The 24,698-nt window shown below is 44.8% G+C and overlaps 2 protein-coding genes across 7 annotated transcripts in view; both read left to right on the top strand.

Annotated features, from left to right (window-relative positions):
• CDH18 (cadherin 18) overlaps positions 1-24,698 on the top strand; it is an 896,035-nt gene that overhangs the window by 218,890 nt on the left and 652,447 nt on the right. For all 6 annotated transcript variants that reach the window (XM_042859886.2, XM_042859885.2, XM_065584267.1 and 3 more), the window contains one exon: positions 7,576-7,685. The gene's annotated coding sequence lies outside the window, so the exon portion shown is untranslated. The remainder of the gene's footprint in view (positions 1-7,575; positions 7,686-24,698) is intronic.
• LOC135981510 (myb/SANT-like DNA-binding domain-containing protein 2) lies at positions 10,473-12,755 on the top strand. Its single transcript, XM_065584269.1, has 2 exons — positions 10,473-11,186; positions 12,190-12,755. Exons 1-2 carry the CDS (start codon positions 10,622-10,624, stop codon positions 12,252-12,254), a joined length of 630 nt encoding a protein of 209 aa, XP_065440341.1. The 5' UTR covers positions 10,473-10,621; the 3' UTR covers positions 12,255-12,755.

Here is a 24,698-nt window from a genome sequence, read left to right as displayed (position 1 = left end):
ACAGACAAAATACAGCTGTGTTTTACTTCTCCCGGTGTAACATAAAGTGCACCGAGTGATGTTGCTTCTCACATTTTTACTCAGTACTCATCCGGAGTCAGATCTGTAGACACTGACATGCTGATCAAGGACAAAGAATAAGATCAAACGGATTACCCTGGTTGCAGTTTTTGCACTGTATTAATAAATCCTGGTTCTTTTATGTTTGTTCATTAATTAAGAATCTGTTTATGCACCACTAGAAATCTTTAATACACCAAGGGTGCATACAAAAGCATCACTGAAGGCATAAATTGTTACTTAATAGTCTAATACGTTTGTTTAATTTTTTAATGGATGAATATTATTGGCAGTTAATAAGAACATTACCCTTCAGACTGGTTAGCTGATGATAGCTCTGATGATGCTGGCATCAAATAACTTTTCTGAAATCTTTTATTACATCTTTAATTGTTTTAGCTTTCAGTAATAAGAGCTGCCCATATAATTCATTGCCTTTTCAGAACAGAGGTCTTGTATATAAGGTGCCAACTTTTTTCCTCCCCTTCTCTCTTTACAAGCTCATTTAAAAATAGAGTTAGTTGAACTGTTTGGAGGAAGTGTGTTTTGGTGAGTCTGACATTCTACTACCTACCCGCCAGATATTATTTTTAAGAGCCAGGGCCTTCTCTAAGGCTTTTGCTGCCCTAAGCAAACCGCAAACCACAAATGCCTTCCCCTTTCAGCCCAGTTTCACTAACTGTTCTTCCTGTGTAGCCACTCACATAAAGCAGTCACTTAACACTTTTCTGCCCTAAGAGACAGTGTGTTCTACACCTCTATTAGAGCTAGCTCAGAAGGAACCATAATTTCCTCTCTGCTAAATGGCACTGAGGACAGCAAATTTAGGTTAATCCTGCTTACTATGGCAAAAATCGGAACAGTAAACACACAGCATGTTGCCCTCCTGCACACAATATATAGTAACAAATTTGTGTGTATTAAATCCATGTGGTATTATGGGGGTGGGGAGGTGGTAAGCATGAAATTTACCATAAGTGGCACACTTCTATAGCAATGGCCTTTAACATAGGCTTTCTGCTACCACAGGTGCCATAGCAGCATTAAATCTTTCTCTACAGATTTTTTCCCTGCAGAGATGGAACTAGTGGAGAGCTGTGATAGGGAAATGAAACAACTGTATAGACACTGAATCAACTGCTATTAGTGCTGGTTTGGAAGGATGGTACCTGGAGGAGAAGGCATTTCATGTGAATTACCCAAGAGCTGTGAGACTGGAATTAGGGTTTACCAAAGATCTTTAGCCTTATTTTCCATTGCTTGTAATTCCTCCAACAATGGGAGAAAAGGTGGTGCAGATTTAGTACAATTGTTTCACTTTTTTACTTTTATGTGTGTTTTATTTCCTTAGAAGGGGAGCACATGAAACAAGAAATTTATTATGGAGCTATTGCATGTCTGAATTAATGATGATTCAAGATTGTCAAATAACAGGCTCAACTGGAATTAGTTGATCACAGATTATCAATCAGAGATTAGTACATTTTACAAAATACAGAAAGAATAGATATGTTACCACCTTGGTGGTGGCGGCAGCAGCGATGATGATGATGACAATAAAGAGCTTTCTGTGTGTCTCTCCCCCACTTTATCTGGAAGAACGTGGTAGATTTCATTCCCCAACTAAGTTCCCATACTGTACTAATATCATTGTATAGGGTTTCCAAACAAAGAGCACTTTTGCCAAAAGAAACATGTTTTGATGTCATTTCTATACATTCTCAGTTTACCTGATTTGTGTGTAAAAACATGATTAACAGTTGATAGGACTAACAAGATAATATATTTCAGTGGGTCTTTCTTCCCCCATAGTTATTCTTTCCTATCTGCTGTGTATGTGTTTGTGTATATGTGTGTGTGTGTGTGTGTGTAAAATTAAGGGAATGGTTTCCCAGACAATCTGGAGTTTTATGGACATAGAGGCACCCAAGATCATTAAATACAGGCCTGGTCCACACTAACCCCCCATTTCGAACTAAGGTACACAAATTCAGCTACGTTAATAATGTAGCTGAATTCGAAGTACCTTAGTTCGAATTTACCACGGGTCCAGACGCGGCAGGCAGGCTCCCCCATCGATGCCGCGTACTCCTCTCGCCGAGCTGGATTAACGGCGTTGACGGCGAGCACTTCCGGGATCGATCCGGGATCGATTTATCGCGTCTAGACAAGACGCGATAAATCGATCCCAGAAGATCGATTGCTTACTGCCGGACCTGGAGGTAAGTGTAGACCTACCCACAGTCTGACACACGGAATTCCTGAATAGGGTTACTTATCGATCAAGGATCAGAGTTCTGGGCCTTAGAACTCAATATACTCTTCGTTAATAGCCTAAAGATTCTAAAGTATAGTGTCACGGAGTCCCCGGGCGATGCTTTGGAACTGCTCCCCACAAAGCCAGTCAGGACTTTGGGGAGCCTCCTCTCCCTCGGAGCAGACTGTCATCAGGGCAAGAAGCTCACACGACTTCACCTCCTGGGTCTGACATTGGAGCATTCAGCATATGCCCCTCCGTGCGCTTCCCACAGCGAGTCCGCCCAGGCGGGGTCCTGGGGAAGCCAGAGGGTCCTGCACGCACCCCCCACTTCGCAGTCAGACGTGACTCTCAGCCAGCCAGTAAAACAGAGGTTTATTAGATGACAGGAACACGGTCTAAAATAGAGCTTGTAGGTCCAGAGAACCAGACCCCTGAGCCGGGTCCATCCTGGGGTCCCGTGAGCCAGATACCCCCGTCTTCTGCCCTCACTCCTAGTCCCCAGCCAGCTCCAAACTGAAAACCCTGTCCAGCCCCTCCTTCTCTGCTTTGTTCCTTTCCCGGGCCAGGAGATCACCTGACCTCTTTGTTCTCCCACACCTTTAGCATCCCCTTGTAGGGGGGAAGGGCCTGGCCATTAGTTGCTAGGAGACAGAGTGTCGATCAGAAACTGAGGCACCCACACAGTATTCAGAGGAAATATTAAGAACAGATCCACTTCGTCACAAATAGTTAATACATTAATCAAATATACAGAAAGTAAAGGATGAAAAGTGTTAATGTTTGCTAACAGATTACTAACAGAGCACACACAAGTAGCACAAACTGCTTGAATTATAACAAAACAAAGGAATTAGCTTGCAGAACTCCCGGTCACATGATATTATCAAGGCCAGGAATTTAGCAGGTTCCAAACAAGGATTGGAATTTATGAATAACAAGGATAGCCAGTTATAACAGATTTTTAAAGGCATATGAAGCCTCATGCTTTTGGGCAGAAGCTAATGAGGTGTTAGAAATTTTCCTCGTAGGAGGGGTTACTTCCAACTGCCCCATAACCAGCTGGTACTACTCACTATTGATGTTAGGACACTGAACTAATAGATGAACCACTGATTTGATCCAGTATGCAACTGCCAGTGTTCATAAACGGCACTGATCTTAATGGAATATATTTAAGCATATATTGCCATATTTATAGGCTAATTAAAGCTTACATAGAAATCAGTAAGAGTACATAAAGGGTAAGCTACATAAAACTTACACCAAAGCATAACTCTTTTTAAAAAATAAAATATAAAACATACGGAATTCAGCTGGCACTCCAGAAGTTGGAACCCAAACAAAGAGAAATATTTTAGAAAGCTGTGAAAAAAATTCAAGTGCAAAGCAAAACTAACTGTTGGGTCTCTTTGTCCCTTCTTTCTGAATACAAAATTTCTGGCAATAATAAAATAGTTTTTGAAACTTATAAAGGACTTTATTCCTCCATATGTAACTTTTTCAGCCTTACTAAAAAATCACACTAATCTAGGGCCTATTAAGTCTCAGATGCCCAGGCCTTAAGGATTTGTTTTCTTAATTTCTCTTGTGTCAGAGATGGTTGTTGATGGTATACCATTTTCTAATCCTTGCCTTGCCCTTATTCTGCAGGTCCCAGAATCCCTGGTTAGCTAATATATTGTTTTAGTCTGTTGAACAGGGCTATGCTCCACTGAACTGAATGTGGGTAGGAACTCTGGAATCCTAATACTGAGTCTGTCATGAACCAACTGGACCTGATTTCCCAGTGTCTTGCTCCTTGTGTAGTAATTTACGCATGCGTAAAGTGGATTTAAAACACTACTGTTTGTTGTATACCAATTTTGTATTCATTTTCTACAGGTATAACTTAGGGCATAAGACTGTGGAGGATCAAGACCATTGTGTGGCCTTGAGCATATCACTTAAAGATAATTAAAACCATAAATCTGCTTCAGTTTCCTCCACTGTGTAAAATAGGAACATTATTTCATAGACTTTTAGGCCAGAAGGGACCATCATGATCATGTGGTCTGACCTCCCGCACATAACAGGCCACAGAACCTCTCCCAGCCACTCCTGTAATAGGCTCATAACCTCTGGCTGACTTATTCAAATCATGGTGTAAAGACTTCAAGTTACAGAAAATCCACCATTTATACTAGTTTAAACTAGCAAGTTACCCATGCCCTATGCTGTAGGGCAGTGTTTCCCAAATTTGGGATGCTGCTTGTTTAGGGAAAGCCCTTGGCAGGCCGGGCTGGTTTGTTTACCTGCCGCGTCCACAGGTCCGGCCGATCGCGACTCCCACTGTCCGCAGTTCGCTGCTCCAGGCCAATGGGAGCTGCTGGAAGCAGCGCGGGCCGAGGGTTTCTGCGAATCTGACCTTGGAGAAAATTCCTTCCCAACTCCAAATATGGTGATCAGTTATACCCTGAGCATGTCAGCAAGACCCACTAGCCAGACACCTGGGAAAGAATTATCTGTAGTAACTCAGAGCCCTGCCCATCTAGTATCCCATCTCGGGCCATTGGGGATATCTGTTAACAGCAGTCACAGATCGGCCACATGACATTATAGACAATCTCATCATACCATCGCCTCCATAAACTTACCAAGCTCAGTCTTGAAACCAGTTAGGGGTTCTTTTTGCACCCACTGCTCCCCTTGGAAGGCTGTTCTAGAACTTCACTCCTTTGATGGTTAGAAACATTCCTCTAATTTCAACCCTAAACTTGTTGGTTGCCAGTTTACATACATTTGTTCTTGTGTCAACATTAGCACTTAATGTCTCTCCCTCCCTGGTATTTATCCCTCTGATGTATTTAAAGAGAACATTCATATCTCCCTTCAGCCCTATTTTGGTTAGGCTAAACAAGCCAAGCTACTTGAGTGTCCTCTCATAAGATGGGTTTTCCATTCCCCTGATCATCCTAGTAGCTCTTCTCTGCACCTGTTACAATTTAAATTTATCTTTCTTAAACATGGGAGAAGTATCTCACAGTGGTGCTGTGGTGATTTAACAGTGGTTTTTTTTTTTAAATATAGAATTAGAGCTGATCAAAAATTTTCTGAGGGAACAGTTTGTTTCCTGAAAATGCTGGTTCAAAGAAGTCAAAACCTTTCACAGGAATATATAGATTGTCAAAATTTTCATGGGAAATTATTGAAATATTTTATTTTGATAAGGTTGAAAAGCTTCATTTAGACTTTTATAATTTGGGACAAAATCAAATGTTGATATCTCTGAATCTCCTATGGGTATGGAAATTCCATTTTTTGATCAGCTTTAATTAAAATATTACAGCATTGCATGGAGCTAACAAACAGTGAAGAAATGAAGATATGAAGGAGCATGAGATATTATCTAAATTGCCTGAATCCTACATTTGGACAAGATTGAAAACAGAGTATAGACTCTATTCCTTTGTTATGGATGTTTTTTCTACACTTTTGTTATTAAATACTCATAAACCTCTTTAAAAATCATGATTATTCTTTCTGTGCCGGTGTAACGATGCTGGTTCTGGTGGGACACAACTGAGAGTGCTAATTCAGGACAAATTGCTTAAAACAGGGCAGTTACAGCCCAAGGCTGGGGTTTCTCCACCTCTAAGGCAAACCAAACCAGCCAGACAAAAAGGACTTTGTTCTCACCCCACTAGCTAACCACAAGTCACACAAGCAATTCCCTTAGACACTCCAGTATCAGGGGGTAGCCGTGTTAGTCTGTATCTACAAAAACAACAAGGAGTCTGGTGGCACCTTAAAGACTAACAGATTTATTTGGGCATAAGCTTTCGTGAGTAAAAACCTCACTTCTTCGGATGCATAGAGTGAAACTTTCACTCTATGCATCCGAAGAAGTGAGGTTTTTACTCACGAAAGCTTATGCCCAAATAAATCTGTTAGTCTTTAAGGTGCCACCAGACTCCTTGTTGTTTTCTTAGACACTCCAGTTATCCAGTATCACCACCAGTGCCACTCGTTATGGGGACAAATGGTTATGAAAACCAATACCCTAGTAAAAGAAAAAAAAGGTTCTCTTGATCCCGAAGGACCAAGCCCCAGACCCAGGTCAATATACAAACCAGATCATACCCACAAATCATGCTGTTGCCAGTCCTTTAGAATCTAAAATCTAAAGGTTTATTCATAAAAGGAAAAAGATAGAGATGAGAGCTAGAATTGGTTAAATAGAATCAATTACATACAGTAATGGCAAAGTTCTTGGTTCAGGCTTGTAGCAGTGATGAAATAAACTGAAGGTTTAAATCAAGTCTTTGGAGTACATCCACAGCTGGGATGGGTCATTCAGTCCTTTGTGTAGAGCTTCCATTTGTAGCAAAGTCCCACCAGAGGTAAGAAGCAGGATTGAAGACCCGATGGAGATGAGGCATCAGCCTTTTATAATCTTTTCCGGGTGTAAGAACACCTCTTTGTCCTTACTGTGGAAAATTACAGCAAAATGGAGTCTGGAGTTACATGGGCCAGTCCCTGCATCCTTTTCTGAGTTGCAAGGCATATCTGCCTTCTCTCAATGGGTCAATTGTATAGCTGATGGTCCTTAATGGGCCATCAAGCAGGCTAGGCAGATCTAACACCAACTTGTCTGGGATGTCTCCCAGAAGCATAGCATAAGTTTGAAATACAGGCAGTATAGAGCCAATATTCATAACTTCAACTACAAAATTGATACACACATATAGACAACATATCATAACCAGCAAACCATAATCTTGTCTTAGACACCTCATTTGACCCTCTTTATACAAGATTTGGTGCCACAACAGGACCTTGGTTGCAACCATGTTCTATATGGGCCCAGTTCAAATCAATAATGTGACAGACAGTTTTTCATGATTGGTTTTAGAAAAGCTGATTGCCCAACCAATTTTACAATCTGGAATGTGATATATGGGCAGGAAAATTCCTGAGCTACTTACAAGCCTGGAAACATCCCTACTATCCATTTGTTGTGACCTGAATTTGCTTTTATGGACAGCTGTTTCTTACAAAAAAAACAAAACAAAACAAAAAACACATGTGCTATTATTATAGGAACTTGATAATTTGATATATTTGCTGAAAGCAAATATCTCAACATCTATCTGTCCCAAGTGCAGCATTTTAGGTAGATTGCTATTTTTCATTTCGGTATCATGCTGGCAAAATGTTAACTGAGAGGCACATTGTTATCTGATAGGCATATTGAAAGCAGTATTATTCTTTTTCAGTGAAAGTTTGTGAGCCTTCCACGTCCACCCCTTGATATCTTCATGAGAGATGCTCAAGATTGTTTAACCAACATGCATTTCTGAGCTGTGGGCTACTCATCAAATAAAAGGTATTTTAACTTTTTTTTTTTTTTTTAATTTAATCACCTGTCATGAAAAACGTGTTTGACTTGTTGTGTGTTTTATTTATTTATTTAACTTTTGACATTTCTCCTTGCTGTTCTACAACCCTCCCCTCTTTTTTCTGCTTTAGGCTTTTAACATTTTTGGTCAGGAAAACAGAATGCTTATATTCTATACTCTTTGAGGCCGGGGTACGTTTTCATTGTATGTGTGTACAACATCTATTGCACTGAGCCCTGATCCCTGATTGGTGGCCTGTGGGTACTACCACGCTATAAATAATAAAAAGGAATAAGAATGCATAGTGTCTCCTGTGACTGATGTACTCCTATATGCTGCTCCATATTTAGCTTGACGGGGCTGCTCAAGAGCTCTGCTGTAGCCTCTGAAATTGTTAGCATGAGGTATCTTAAGATCTTTGTATCAACGGTATTAGTGAGCAAGACTTCCAAAGTTTCTTAGAAATCTGGTAGTTCTGGATGTAACAGTTCCAAGCATAATTTTCATTTTAAATGCATTTGTCCACAAAGATTCAGGTAATAGTTTCCTGATTACATTTTTCATGCCCATTTCTTCTATTTAAATAATCCAAAACCAATTATTACCTCCCCAGTCCTTAGGTCCCCATAGAGCCTACCCCCCCCCCCCCCCCCCCCCGGATTTTTTCAATAATATGTGATGTCAAATACTATAATCTGACAGATAGAAATAAGGAACTCTTCCTGCTTATAAAGATACCAAAATTTGTACCGTGGGTGGAAATATTTGAAGAAGATAGCTCAAATATTTTTCCACAAGTTAGAAGCTCAAACGCTTAACTGCTGACAAAGCGAGTATATCTAATCCTGGCAAGTTTAAAATGACTTAGTTACTATGAACTTGAGCTGGTCAGGAATTAGTGGATGAAACATTTATTCACTGGAAAATGGCAGTTTGTGAAAAAAACAAAACTTTTAGCAGGAAAGGATCAGTTTAAAAAAAATTCCTGTTCAAAAAAAGAAAAAAAAATGCAAAGCTTTGAAATTATTGAAATGTCCCATTTTGATCTGTTCTAAATGAAAAGTTCTGGTTTGGGGGTTCAAAATTACTTTTTATTTTGAGTTAATTTTATAGTTAAAAATAAAAATGATTGAACTCAGAACAAAACATTTCAAAATTATTGAAACAAAATTTTTTGATTGACCTGAACTTAACCTCCCCTCTCCCGTGATTTTTGGTTCATGAAATTTTTTGAAATTTCAACAATTAGTCACAATTCTATTCGGGGAAATTTTCAAAATCTCAAAATTTTTCATGGGAGGGGAAAACTGTTTCTCTTTTAAAGGCCCGCATATAATACATTCGGTTATCATCAGTGTTAAAATAGCTAGAGCCACTACAATTTGAAAAACTGTATTTTTGTATTTCATGGCTCATTTTGTGAGTACTGCATAATACTTTAGCCAACATTTAGGACTAAGCTAAAGTCTGATTGTGGACAATTTCCAAATGTTAATAAGAGTGCTGGTGGTTACACAGACATGACTATTCTATTTAGAACACTGTTCTCACAGTACCAAATGCAGTAGGGACTTTTAGATAAAATTGAATTCTCTACATGCTTCATGATACATTTTCAAAGTACATATTTTTTTTTCATGTTTAGCAGTAGTTAAATGGGAATTGATAGTTCATACTTTTTCATTGCAAGAAACCTTGATAAAACTTCCTTAAATATCATGTAAAGAAACTACAGAAAAAACACTTAAAATGTACAACAAGTTCACCTAAACCCATGGAAATGAGATTTCATGGTTCCAAAGCTTTTGACATTTTATTCTATCCAGTTGGATAACAGGTAATTGTGACTGCCTTTGTACTACTGTATCATTTAAAGTAGAAAAATAAAATGAATCACTTGTGGAATAGATGAGAACTAATGCATAGAGTGGAAGAATGCACAGGTACTGACTCCATGGGTGCTCTGGGGCTGGAGCACCCACGAGGAAAATTTAGTGTGTGTGCTCTGCACCAACTGGCAGCCAAGCTCCCCCCCCACCTCCTCCCGTGAGTGCGCCACGTTCCCGCTCCTCCACTTACCTCCCAGCGCTTCCCGCCTTGCTGCCACCAAACAGCTGTTTGGCAGCATGCTGGATGGGAGGGGGAGGAGCGGGAATGTAGCGCGCTCAGGGGAGAAGGCGGGAAAGATGCGAGAAATTGAGGAAGGAATAGTAATAGGGGCAGGGAGAGGGTGGAGTTGGGGCAGGGACTTTGGGGAAAGGGTTGGAATGGGGGCGGGGCAGGGGCAGGAGGGGACAGGGCAGGGGTGGAGTCAGGCTGGGACAGAGGCAGAGGGGGGTCGAGCACCCACAAGCGGGAGCAGAATGGAAGAATGATCTTGTTACTAAGGCGCTGTGGTGAGACTCAGGAGATCTGAATTCAGTCCCCATCTCAGCCACACACTCCCTCTGTTACCTTAAGCAAGTCACTTAATCTCTTTGCTTCATTTTAACAGTAAAATGAGGATCATACTTCCTTTCTCCTAGTTCATTTAGGCCTGGTCTACACTAGGAGGTTATGTCAAATTTAGCAGCATTAATTCAAATTAACCCTGCACCCGTCCACACAATGAAGCTATTTATTTCGCCATAGAGGTCTCTTTAAATCGATTTCTGTACTCCTCCCCGAGGAGGGGAGTAGCGCTAAATTCAACATGGCCATGTCGAATTAGGGTTAGTGTGGACGGAATTCAATGCTAATAGCTCCGGGAGCTATCCCACAGTGCACCACTCTGTTGACGCTCTGGACAGTAGTCCGAGCTCGGATGCTCTGACCAGCCACACAGGAAAAGCCCCGGGAAAATTTGAATTCCTTTTCCTGTCTGGCCAGTTTGAATCTCATTTCCTGTTTGGACATCGTGGTGAGCTCAGCAGCACTGGCAACGATGCAGAGCTTTCCAGCAGAGGTAATCATGCAATTGCAGAATAGAAAGAGGGCCCCAGCATGGACTGATTGGGAAGTCTTGGATCTGATCGCTGTGTGGGGCGATGAGTCCGTGCTTTCGGAGCTACGATCGAAAAGACAGAATGCAAAGATCTACGAGAAGATCTCAAAAGCCATGACGGAGAGAGGATACAGCCAGGATGCAACGCAGTGCCGCGTGAAAATCAAGGAGCTGAGACAAGCGTACCAGAAGACCAAAGAGTCAAACGGACGCTCCAGATCCCAGCCCCAGACATGCCGTTTCTACGAGGCACTGCATTCCATTCTAGGTGCGGCCCCCCCCACTACCCCACCACTGTCCGTGGACTCTGACGATGGGGTATTGTCGATAGCCGCTTCCTCTGAGCTGTTCGCGGATGGGGAAGATGAGGAAGGAGATGAGGAGGACGAGGCAGTCGACAGCGCTTTCAACGCTGATTTCCGCAACAGCCAGGATCTCTTCATCACCCTCATGGAGATCCCCTACCAACCCTCGCTGGACCGTGAATCAGGGGAAGGATCAGTAGGTAAGTGTTTTAAACATTTATTTTGAATAAAATAGGCATGGTATGTTAGCAATGGGTTTTTAACAATTAGTTTGCCCTAGGCACTTAACTTTTTAGTCCTTGCCAGTGCAGCTAATGGAAAAGTCTGTTAACATGTCTGGGGATAGAGTAGAAATCCTCCTAGAACATCTCCACAAAGCTCTCCTGGAGGTAATGTGAAAGCCTTTGCATCAGGTTCCTGGGGAGAGCAGCCTTATTGCTTCCTCCATGGTAGGAAACTTTTCCGCACCAGGCTAGCAGCAGGTACTCCGGTATCATTGCCTGGCAAAGCATGGCGGCATATGGCCTTGGTGTTTACTGGCATTCACGCAGCATGTGGTCTTTCTCTGTCTCCGTAATCCTCATCAGAGTGATATCACTCGTGGTGACCTGCTTTGAATTAGGGGAATTTTAGTATGGGGCCTGTTCCTTTAAATAACTGTAACCGGCGGTTTACAGCCACGCGGTGGGGGTGGGGAGGCGAACCGTTCATTCTGAGCGCTTTGCCGGCAGCGTGCAGGGATCTTTCCCGAGCCCAGCCATGTGGTGGGGACGGGGAGGCGAACGGTTCCTGCTGCGCGGTTTGCCAGCAACATGCAGGGATCTTTCCCAGGGACAGCCGCGACAGGGGTGGGACAGGGGCAGAGTTCATGCTGGCCGGATTGCCGGCAGCAGGAACTGGCCAACGCTAGGAGCATTGCTTGGAACATGAAAGGAGGGCACTGCTGCAAATTAAGCTTTAAGCAGCCAAAAGTCTACGGCTTACCATGGCCGCCTGCTAGCAGAATTCCATTGTCCGGACCCGCTTGTGTGAGCTGTACAGCAAGACCCCAGGCACTCAATGTGAAGACAGAAAATTCGACTTTGTACTGAGTGCACATGTGATAGGTACTGTGCATGGTCTTGTTCACAGAGAAAGACTATATTCATTGTTCGCAAAAATGTATCTTTTTGAGGAATTCACTCCCTTTTTCCCATCCCACAGCTGCGAGTGTCTCCCGAGCTACCCCGGCATCCCCCTCCCAGAGGCTGGCGCAGATCAGGCGGTGAAAGAAAAGGACATGGGACGAGATGTTCTCAGAACTTATGGTCTGTTCCCGAGCCAAGGTGGCACAGCAGATCCAGTGGAGGGAGAACATGTCACAATACCAGCGATCACACAACGAACGGGAGGACAGGTGGCGGCAGGAAGACCAGCAGGCGACTCAAACGCTGCTTGGACTAATGAGGGAGCAAACGGACACACTCCGGCGCCTTGTAGATGTTCTGCAGGACCGGAGGCAAGAGGACAGAGCCCCGCTGCATTCTATCGCTAACCGCCCTCCCCCGCCACAACGTCCCATCCCCCCCTCACCCAAAGTCCTAAGAAGGTGGGGCGGCAGGGGCCGTGAAAATAGTCACTCCACCCCTGCAGACTGCTCAAGTAACAGAAGGCTCTCATTCCCAAAGATTTGATATGTCCTTTCCTTCCCTCCAAATGCACCTCACCCAAGCCCCCGTCCCAGTTTCATCCCCTAACTGTGTAGTTCTTAATAAAAAATACTTTTCTGTTAATTACTGTTTCCGTCATGTTCTTTTAGAGGACAGTGTGTTTGAAGGGTGGAAGGGGATACGTAATTGGAGAGGACAGTCACCTTTACCAGGGTACAGACATGGGGGCAGGTTCAGCAGAAGGTCACACACACGCACAGTGGTCAGTCTGGGAGGTGGTTTTCATGTTCTGTGTGGGGAGGCTACAGATCTTATGCAGCGGTCCTTAGCCTGGATGACAGAGCCACGCAGCAGGGGATCTGTAACCGCCTCCCCCGCCACAAAGTCACATAGCCCCCACACACAGAGTCCCGAAAAGGAGGGGTGGCAGGCTCTGTTGAAACAACCAGTCCACCACTGCGGACCGCTCTAGGAGAAGGAGCCTGTCATTCCTCAAGTTTAGAAGCGTCCTTTCCATCACTACACCCGCTCCCCACCACAGTCTGCATCCCAGTTTCAACCCTTTACCGCAAAATCCTTAATAAAGAAAACTGTGTTAAAGAACAAAGTTTCATTTATTTTTTATTTTTAAAGGTGTGTTGGAAGGGGGGGAAGGGGGTTGGTAACTGGAGAGGATAGTCAACATTAACTGGGTAAAGGAACGGGGGCAGGTTCAGCTTCTGTTTAAAAAAACGTAATAGTCACAGGTTACCCTGGTCACGCCGGAACCTAGCTTTCAAAGCTTCCTGGATGCACAGCACGTCCCGCTGGGCTCTTCTAATCGCCCGGGTGTCTGGTTGGGTGTAATCAGCAGCCAGACGATTTGCCTCAACCTCCCACCCCACCATAAACATCTCCCCCTTGCTCTCACAGAGATTGTGGAGCACACAGCAAGCTGCAATAACAATGGGGATATTGGTTTTGCTGAGATCAGAGCGAGTCAGTAAGCTTCTCCATCTCTCCTTCAGACGTCCAAAAGCACACTCCACCACCATTCTGCACTTGCTCAGCCAGTAGCTGAAGAATTCTTTTTCACTGTCCAGGGCACCTGTATAGGGCTTCATGAGCCAGGGCATTAGCGGGTAGGCTGGGTCCCCGAGGATCACTATAGGCATCTCCACATCCCCAACAGTTATTTTGTGGTCCGGGAAGTAAATACCTTCCTGCAGCTGTCTAAACAGACTAGAGTTCCTGAAAACGCGAGCGTCATGAACCTTGCCCAGACATCCGACGTTGATGTTGGTAAAACGTCCCCTATGGTCCACCAGTGCTTGCAGCACCATTGAAAAGTAGCCCTTTTGGTTAATGTACTGGCTGGCCTGGTGGTCCGGTCCCAGGATAGGGATGTGAGTTCCATCTATAGCCCCACGGCAGTTTGGGAATCCCATCGCAGCAAAGCCATCTATGATCACCTGCAAATTTCCCAGGGTCACTACCTTTGAAAGCAGTAGCTCAACGATTGCGTTGGCTACTTGCATCACAGCAACCCGCACAGTAGATTTGCCCGCTCCAAACTGATTCGCGGCTGACCGGTAGCTGTCGGGCGTTGCAAGCTTCCAGAGGGCTATGGCCACTCACTTCTGGACAGTCAGGGCTGCTCGCATCCGGGTGTCCTTGTGCTTCAGGGCAGGGGACAGCAACTCACAAAGTTCTAGGAAAGTTCCCTTACGCATCCAAAAGTTTTGCAGCCACTGTGATTCATCCCAGACCTGCAGCACTATGCGGTCCCACCAGTCCGTGCTTGTTTCCCAGGCCCAGAATCGCCGTTCCACGGCATCAACATGAGCCATTGCTACCATGATGTCCACGGCGCGGGGTCCCGTGCTTTGTGAGAGGTCTGTGCCCCTCTCAGACTTAATGTCCTCACCGCGCTGCCATAGCCTCCTCGCCCGATTTCTCAGCATCTGCCTCTGAAAAACCAATGTCCAATGTCGACGCTTGTCCCGTTAGTGTGGACTCACAAAGTCGAATTACTGTCCTTAGTGTGGACACACACGTTCGACTTTGTAATATTGGTTCCACAAATTCGCTTTAAGTAAAATCGAACTACTCTCGTAGTGTAGACATACCCTTAGATTGTAGGCTCTTGTGTGCAGTGATTGTTTCCTACTATGTGTACGTTCCAGCCAAGATCTGGACATCATTGTAGTAGGCAGTCTCTGTGTCACCAAAGTATAAAGAATAATGTCTTTCATTTATTTAGATTCTCTTCATTGTCCTCCTCCTCCCTTGTGCATAAGCTCGTAACAATAACTTTTCTACAAGAGTGGACTGTGAAGAAAGTAGCAAGTCTGGAAGATTTGGAAAGAAAAAAACTCTTCTAGTGAATTATTTTGTAACAAATGGAAGTAAACACCAGGGGAATAAGTTTAAAGTCAGTGTTTGAGGAAATAGCTGGGTCCACTCATTCAAACATTTGAGCCATCCTGTTCTGTAAGGTTCTTAAAATCCTACACTGCTATCAGGTGTTTGGGTATTGACTGAATGACACTGATACTAGATGGTGCCTCTGTAATATCTTACTGACAAGCAGACCAGTTTCAAGATACATTCTTTGCTGTACATAGTTCCTATTCATAACAATGAGGTAACAAGCATAGCTTTAGCCCATAACTGCCCTCTCCTGCACTTATTTCTTTCTGTCCCAGTAGGAAGTCTCCCAGAAAACTAAAGACTGCATGAAGAGTACACAGGAAGTGTGGCATCTCCACACTTCCTAGAGAATTTACTGTATATCACATCTTCCCTTTTTTTTTTTGGATCCTTTTTTAAAATTGACTTACTGAACTTAAACACTGTTAAACTAAACTATCAAACTATTACAAATACTGAATGGAATTAATTCTTCGGGTTGCTTGAAACACAACCCTAGCATATCTTGCTCAGTCTTTTGTGATATTTCAACTATTTGTCTGAGCTGCTGTACTGCAAACTCTCTTCAGGTAAAATCCTTGTCTGTAATAGTTCAGTCTCATGGTCAGTAACAGGGTCGCTCTGAATTTTTTTCGATTTGTATATCTGGTCTTACTTCAGTTGTCTTGGCCACGGTGTCAAGTATCTTGAGCAGAGTATTATGATTTCTTAGCAATATTTTGCCTTGATCAGTGATCACTAAGTATGAGAAAGGTGATTCTTCTTTGATCCCGTGGATTTCACTGGCTAGTGTCTATATCCTGCCAAATTCTCATTGGGGCTTTGTTTATTGAACTGTGGAAGTGGTCATGCTCCTTTATTGCAATATTTTGTCTAATTGTACTTTCCCAGTCTTTTCCTCACTATCACAGGCTCCTTAAAAAGAACAGGAGTACTCCGAAGAAGTGGGCTGTAGCCCACGAAAGCTTATGCTCTAATAAATTTGTTAGTCTCTAAGGTGCCACAAGTACTCCTGTTCCTTTTGCAGATACAGACTAACACGGCTGCTACTCTGAAACAGGCTCCTTAGTAATCATTCATACATCTGTTATAGAGGAATTCAGCAGGTGACTTTCCACATTGCAGCGATGTAGCTCTATAGTTGAGTACTACTAACTATAAAAAGAACAGGAGTACTTGTGGTACCTTAGAGACTAACAAATTTCTGTGAGCATAAGCTTTCGTGGGCTACAGCCCACTTCATCGGATGCATAGAATGGAACATATAGTGAGGAGATATATATACATACAGAGAACATGAAAAGGGTGGGAGTTGCCCAACCAACTCTAAGAGGCTAATTAATTAAGATGAACTGTTGTCAGCGGGAGAAAAAAAAAACTTTTGTAGTGATAATCAAGATGGCCTATTTCAGACAGTTTGACAAGTCACTAAGGTGCCACAAGTACTCCTGTTCTTTTCGTGGATACAAACTAACATGGCTGCTACTCTGAAACCCTAACTATGGGTTTTGTCTTGCATCAATTGCTTTTTGAGTAAGTTCTTCACTATACATATTCCATATTCAGCTAATCCACGGTTTTGATGATATCTGGGACTAGATGTCTCATGATGAAAATTGTACATTTTAGTAAAGTTCAGGAATTCCCTATTCTTGAACTGTGATCTGCTGTCAATTATTACTTTTCTTGGAATTCCATGACAATGCAAATACAGATTGAATGTTTCTGACAAATTTCACTGCTGTGACATCTGTAGGCTTGGTTTGATATGAGTAAGCACATATGTTTGAGGTCTCATTTCTTGGGAAACAGGATTAGGGAAATAAATGGATCATCAGGCTGGAAACAGAATGTATGTACTAGCTAAGATAAGGAGGAACATGCCGGGAACCATTTACAATGGACAAGATAAACCTGGAACTCAAAATTAGGCAGAGTAAGTTGTGCATGGACAGTGTGTGACATCATGCTGTACAGGGATTTGTTCCTACAGAGTAACCAGGTCAATCCCAATCCCTCTGCCCACCCCCTATGCTTGAATCTGATCAACTCAGCGTAGCTTTGCTGTATAATAAAAAAAAATACAGGAGTGATGAAATCTGCAGTCAAACTGAGTTCTTAGGAAACTGAGGGTGAAAAAAGTCTCAGAGAGAATCCATCAGAATCCTCCAATGTGACTACTTTTGGGAAATTGCTTAAGTAGTTCATTATAACTAGGTGATTATGTCTTCCCAAACTAAATATGTCAATTCCAGCTTTGTCCTGTGGAACTGCAAGTTATTCGTGTGGTAACACTGGTTCTTTCTGCTGAGAATCTCTGTACTTCTGAAATGTTCCACACCTGCTCACCATTTCTTTGATGTCACTATTCATCTATGGCCAGAATACAACTTCTCTAGCTCTCCTTTTTGATTGTCATTCCCAGGTGCCTTTTGTGTATTCATTCCAACATTGTTCTTTCATCACTGTGGGGATCACAATATGTATTCCCTTCAGAAGCACTCCTGAGATCAGTGAAACTTCATATTTATAGTGTGAATACGCAGGTGGGGAGTATTTTTTTGTTTTGTTTTATTTTTCCTTTACTTATCACTTGTATCACTGTTTGCAGCATTTCATCTTTAGCTGTTTCTATCCCCAGTTTATTTCACATACCTGGAGATACAGCATGTAACACTTTTATTATATTCACATGTATGTTTACTGCTTGTTCCACATCATCATGCTGTGTATTGTCAGATGGAGCATGTTTTTTGAGAGAGAGTCTGCCATTACTAAGTGGCATCTAGGTTGGACCTCCAGGATCACATCATACTTCTGTATTTTCAAAAATAGTTACTGTATCCCTGGTGATGCTTCTCCAAGTCCTTATTTGTGTATTGCAGTCAGTGGTTTGTGACCAGTTTCTACTTTGAAACTACATCCATAGAGAAAATTTTTAAAGCTTGTACATCCTTACACCAAATCTAGTCTTTTTTTCAATGTGTGTGAACGTCTTCTCTTTGGCTGTTATAGCCCTAGTTGTGTACAAGAGTGGCAAATAGTTAGTTCCATGACACTGTAATAGTACTGCTCCCAGCCCTCCTTTCAAGGTATTTGTGGAGAGTTTTTCTTTCAATGGATAAAAAAATTGCAGCACTGAAGCTGGTATCAAAAAGTGCCTTCAATGACTGAATTCTCTTACATGCTTTGACATCCAAGGCCATTGAATGAGCTTGTGGAAGAGGTGCCTTAGATGAGTTATATGGTTATGTATGAATTTGCTGACATAATTCAACATGCCTGCAGTCTTTGGAATTCCCTGTTTATCTTAAAGTCTCAGCATGTTGAGTGTTGCTTGAATCTTTGATTCATCAGGCAAGATTCCCTTGGAGGTTAATCTCTCTCCTAACTATGTTATTTCTGTTGTTTGAAATTGATATTTGGCCTTGTTCAGTTTAAGGTTTTAGCTGTCACAATTTCCAGTACTCTCCTTAATCATTCCTGATTGTACCTATTGGGCTTCAGGAAGTGGGCGGGCGTAAGCCTGCCCACTGCTAAAGGGTCCCACCCCAGCCTAAGGGGAGGATCCACAGGGCCTGAAACTCAAATAACTACGGGTGACAACTAATGTAAAAAACAGGAACAGGAGTGCGGTCACAGGGTCAAAAGAAGGGAACCTGACGGGGACACCGAGCAGAGAACCCCGGACAGCGCCCACTGCTCCTCAAAGCCGTCAAGGGAGCCAGTGGACGCCGGCCAGAGGAACTCTGCCCAGATACGTGAACGGACAGAGGATCGGAAACAGGCCCCACAGTCACAGGAACCTCCATCGGCCAACCTCCTCTCCCTGGTTTTATAGATGGCCTGTTTAGCCAGGGCCAAGAGGAAGTTGACCAGGAGGTCCCGTGACTTTGTGGGGCCACGGATAAGGAGTGCATAAATGAGAAGGTGAGGGGAAAAGTGTAACCAAAAACGTAACATAATGTCGGTGAGGAGCCGGTGTAGGGGCTGCAACCTGGCACACTCTAAGTAAACGTGAGCCAGGGTCTCCCTCACGCTGCAGAAAGGACAGGTGTCCGGGACAGGGGTAAACCGCGCCAAGTACACGTCCGTGCTCATGGCCCCATGAAGGAGCCGCCAGCTGATATCCCTGGCGGGCCTCGGGACCAGGGTGGAATAGAGGCTGGCCCACCGGGGCTTCTCACCCTCAACAGGTGGTAGAAGGTCCCGCCACTTCGTATCGGGGCGTGACACGAGGGTGAGGAAGTGAAGAGTGGAGCACGAGCGTGTATAGATGTTTCCTTGGCGTGGTCAGGAAACGAACCGGCTGCAAGTCATGCAGCCGGCTCGCGGAGAAGGGGCGGGGGGGGGGGGGGGTTGGGTTCACGGGGCAGGGGCCCGACGAAAAGGTCTGGAGGGCCAGGGGTGGAGGGTGGCCGAGGCGTGCCACCGTGCAGGACCCGGTTGAGACAAACCCGAGCTGCGGGCGGCAAAGCGGCCCTCACCTCCTGAAGTATGCGCCGGGGAGTACAAGGCCTGGAGAGCCCCATGCGCCGAGCGAGCGTCAGGGGATCCAGCCAGTCTCCCCGGTCGTAGTCCAGGGGGTCTCCGACTCTAGTGACTTCTGCCAGGACCAACCTCTGGTGCACCGTGGGGGACTCCGCCACCTGCACACGGAGCTGGGGGTTGTGTAGCAGGGGTTCCGTGAGGCGATCTGCCCCATTCCTGATTGTGGCTGGGTGGTTACCCCCACTCCTGCCAGGAAGGGCTTAAAACAGCCCTGGCAGAGGGCTGCAACTCTAAAAGCTGGGCTGATTGGTGAAGTAGCCACAGCTGGGCCATGCCCCAATCAGGCCCAGCTGGCCTGTATAAAAAGGCTGTGAGCAAGAAGCTCAACAGTCTCTCTCTGCCTTCAGAGAGAGAAGGGCCTGGCTGCAGGGAGCTAAGACAGAGTACCTGGGTGGAGCAGGGCTGGGGAGCTCCAGCCTGGAAAGCCCCAAGCTGCGGCCTAGTAGGAGGCCAAGGGGTACTGGGGGTTGCAGAGGGGCAGCCCATGGGTAGGCTAAGTCAGCATGTCTAAACCCAACCTTGCCTGTGATGAGTGGCCTATACTGCGGTCTGCCCCAGGTAGCGGGGGATAGTTGGTGACTGGCAGTGGCCTTATTCTGAGGTGAGGTAGGGATAGTGGGTGGGGGTTCCCTGGGAAGGGGAGATCCTAGTACTGAGGCGTGTACTGCCAGGGGGCAGCATCCCAGATCAAAGGGCACTGGGGTCCGGGAGGGACACGGGGCCAGAGGACAGGTGGATCACCAGCCTGCAGAGGGCGCTCTGATGGCTGGATGGAGCTAATTCCCAGAGTCACCATCAGGAGGCGCCGCAGGGGTTAGTCCACTCCTCTACACTGATATTCAAAGGAAGTCCTGCCGCACTGGGACCGCGGCCACTGGGAGCTGCGAGGGACGTACCTGTGGCTGATCAATGTAAACAAAATGTCTCGTAGCCCACCATCGGATTACCTGATGGGCCACGTGCCGAAAGTTGCTGACTCCTGCTCTATGGTAATACATCCTCTTAACAAGACTAAGCACCTCACACATGTGTAGGCCCAAGCCTGCTTGCTTCAGTGAACGCTCTCCCAACACTTTAATTGTTCTTCCATTATAGTCTTTCACAGACACTTTAGATTCTTCCACTTTTATGTGCTCCATGTATCTCTTTATTCCGGTTTCTCTTGTTACATTTACTTATGCCCCAGTGTCTAATCATGTATGCCACATAAGTGCCATTTGTGCATATTTTAATTAGCCAATCTTCTGAGTTTTCAGCCTCCTCCATTATTATGCTTAAGAATAGCTCTTCCTCTTCACTTAGGGGAATCCCCTTCTGCATTAATACATTCACTTTACTGCTTTCTTTGCACATTTTAGCATAATGGTTGGGCTTTTTACAGTTTTTACACATTCACCTGAATGCTGGGTATTTCCTTTACTTATGCTGGTTGCCACATCACTGGCATGGTTTCCTGCTTTCCATGTTTCTGTCCTTGCCAATGTAATTTCTGTGAACTTTTCCCTTGCTAGCTCAGCTGTAGTACTCACAGTTGTGCTCTGTGCCTTCCCTAGGATTTTTATCTGTGTTTCATTATGTTCTGCGGCTTGGCATATACATATTGCCATATCTAGTGTCAGATCTCTTTTTCTTGGTAATCATTCATGGACATTTCCTTAGTAATCATTCAGGGACACCCTATCACAATCTGTTTTTTAATGAGAGAGTCTGTTAACATTTCATATTCACGGGACTGATTTTTTTTTCAGTGTGTGACCAACTCCTCTGTTTCTCTACATTCTATGTTCTCATCCTGAACATAGGTCTCTCATAAATAAATTTTTTTCCAGAGACACAATGATCCTCAAACTTTTTCTTTTTCTCCAAAGTTTTCCTCTCTTTCCCCACCACCATCTACATAGAATGTATGATATACATCTAGTTGCATTTGTGCCTGCCGCTGTTAAGAACAGGGCAATCTTCTGCTCATCCTCCAGTTTATTTTCAACTGTGGCTTTCGTTATACGGTTCAAATTTTCCCCGATTCTCGGGGTTGAGAAGGGCGGTGTTTAGTAGGACTGGCTCTGTAGCAGCCATTTCAATGTTACCGCTCTGACTGGTCTTCCAGCATGCTGTGCCTTCATAGAATCATAGAATATCAGAGTTGGAAGGGACCTCAAGAGGTCATCTAGTCCAACTCCCTGCTCAAAGCAGGACCAATTCCCAGCTAAATCATCCCAGCCAGGGCTTTGTCAAGCCGGGCCTTATAAACCTCCAAGGAAGGAGACTCCACCACCTCCCTAGGTAACGCATTCCAGTGTTTCACCACCCTCCTAGTGAAATAGTTTTTCCTGATATCCAACCTGGACCTCCCCCACTGCAACTTGAGACCATTGCTCCTTGTTCTGTCGTCTGCCACCACTGAGAACAGCCGAGCTCCATCCTCTTTGGAACCCCCCTTCAGGTAGTTGAAGGCTGCTATCAAATCCCCCCTCATTCTTCTCTTCTGGAGACTAAACAATCCCAGTTCCCTCAGCCTCTCCTCATAAGTCATGTGCTCCAGACCCCTAATCATTTTTGTTGCCCTCCGCTGGACTCTTTCCAATTTTTCCACATCCTTCTTGTAGTGTGGGGCCCAAAACTGGACACAGTATTCCAGATGAGGCCTCACCAATGTCGAATAAAGGGGAACGATCACGTCCCTCGATCTGCTGGCAATGCCCCTACTTATACAGCCCAAAATGCCGTTAGCCTTCTTGGCAACAAGAGCACACTGTTGACTCATATCCAGCTTCTCGTCCACTGTGACCCCTAGGTCCTTTTCTGCAGAACTGCTACCTAGCCATTCGGTCCCTAGTCTGTAGCAGTGCATGGGATTCTTCCGTCCTAAGTGCAGGACTCTGCACTTGTCCTTGTTGAACCTCATCAGGTTTTTTTCGGCCCAATCTTCTAATTTGTCTAGGTCCCTCTGTATCCGATCCCTACCCTCTAGTGTATCTACCACGTCTCCTAGTTTAGTGTCATCTGCAAACTTGCTGAGAGTGCAGTCCACACCATCCTCCAGATCATTAATAAAGATATTAAACAAAACCGGCCCCAGGACCGGCCCTTGGGGCACTCCACTTGAAACCGGCTGCCAACTAGACATGGAGCCATTGATCACTACCCGTTGAGCCCGACGATCTAGCCAGCTTTCTATCCACCTTACAGTCCATTCATCCAGCCCATACTTCTTTAACTTGGCGGCAAGAATACTGTGGGAGACCGTATCAAAAGCTTTGCTAAAGTCAAGGAATAACACATCCACTGCTTTCCCCTCATCCACAGAGCCAGTTATCTCATCATAGAAGGCAATTAGGTTAGTCAGGCACGACTTCCCCTTCGTGAATCCATGTTGACTGTTCCTGATCACTTTCCTCTCCTCTAAATGTTTCATAATTGATTCCTTGAGGACCTGCTCCATGATTTTTCCAGGGACTGAGGTGAGGCTGACTGGCCTGTAGTTCCCCGGATCCTCCTTCTTCCCTTTTTAAAAGATGGGCACTACATTAGCCTTTTTCCAGTCATCTGGGACCTCCCCCGATCGCCATGAGTTTTCAAAAATAATGGCTAATGGCTCTGCAATCTCACCCGCCAACTCCTTTAGCACCCTCGGATGCAGCGCATCCGGCCCCATGGACTTGTGCACGTCCAGTTTTTCTAAATAGTCCCGAACCACTTCTTTCTCCACAGAGGGCTGGTCACCTTCTCCCCATGCTGTACTGCCCAGTGCAGCAGTCTGGGAGCTGACCTTGTTCGTGAAGACAGAGGCAAAAAAATCATTGAGTACATTAGCTTTTTCCACATCCTCGGTCACTAGGTTGCCTCCCTCATTCAGTAAGGGGCCCACACTTTCCTTGATTTTCTTCTTGTTGCTAACATACCTGAAGAAACCCTTCTTGTTACTCTTAACATCTCTTGCTAACTGCAACTCCAAGTGTGATTTGGCCTTCCTGATTTCACTCCTGCACGCCTGAGCAATATTTTTATACTCCTCCCTGGTCATTTGTCCAATCTTCCACTTCTTGTAAGCTTCTTTTTTGCATTTAAGATCAGCAAGGATTTCACTGTTTAGCCAAGCTGGTCGCCTGCCATATTTACTATTCTTTCTACACATCGGGATGGTTTGTTCCTGCAACCTCAATAAGGATTCTTTAAAATACAGCCAGCTCTCCTGGACCCCTTTGCCCTTCATGTTATTCTCCCAGGGGATCCTGCCCATCTGTTCCCTGAGGGAGTCAAAGTCTGCTTTTCTGAAGTCCAGGGTCCATATTCTGCTGCTCTCCTTTCTTCCTTGTGTCAGGATCCTGAACTCGACCATCTCATGGTCACTGCCTCCCAGGTTCCCATCCAATTTTGCTTCCCCTACTAGTTCTTCTCTGTTTGTGAGTAGCAGGTCAAGAAAAGCTTTGCCCCTAGTTGGTTCCTCCAGCACTTGCACCAGGAAATTGTCCCCTACACTATCCAAAAATTTCCTGGATTGCCTGTGCACCGCTGTATTGCTCTCCCAGCAGATATCAGGGTGATTAAAGTCTCCCATGAGAACCAGGGCCTGCGATCTAGCAACTTCTGCTAGTTGCCAGAAGAAAGCCTCGTCCACCTCATCCCCCTGGTCTGGTGGTCTATAGCAGACTCCAACCACGACATCACCCTTGTTGCTCACACTTCTCAACTTTATCCAGAGACTCTCAGGTTTTTCTGCAGTTTCATACCGGAGCTCTGAGCAGTCATACTCCTCTCTTACATACAACGCAACTCCCCCACCTTTTCTGCCCTGCCTGTCCTTCCTGAACAGTTTATATCCATCCATGACAGTACTCCAGTCATGTGAGTTATCCCACCAAGTCTCTGTTATTCCAATCACATCATAGTTCCCTGACTGTGCCAGGACTTCCAGTTCTCCCTGCTTGTTTCCCAGGCTTCTTGCATTTGTGTATAGGCACTTAAGATAACTCATCGATCGTCCCTCTTTCTCAGCATGAGACAGGAGTCCTCCCCTCTTGCACTCTCCTGCTTGTGCTTCCTCCCAGGATCCCATTTCCCCACTTACCTCAGGGCTTTGGTCTCCTTCCCCCGGTGAAC

Source organism: Chrysemys picta, chromosome 2, assembly GCF_011386835.1.
Source record: "Chrysemys picta bellii isolate R12L10 chromosome 2, ASM1138683v2, whole genome shotgun sequence".
Lineage (NCBI taxonomy): Eukaryota > Metazoa > Chordata > Testudines > Emydidae > Chrysemys > Chrysemys picta.
The sequence above is the reverse complement of the archived record's forward strand: the minus strand, read 5'-3'. Positions and strand labels throughout refer to the sequence as shown.

Excerpts from the sequence above, each read along its gene's own strand:
- LOC135981510 (XM_065584269.1), top strand. The coding sequence starts at position 10,622 with ATGCAGAGCTTTCCAGCAGAGGTAATCATGCAATTGCAGAATAGAAAG. Across the intron at positions 11,187-12,189 it reads ATCAGGGGAAGGATCAGTAG|CTGCGAGTGTCTCCCGAGCT; the intron begins GTAAGTGTTTTA and ends CCCATCCCACAG.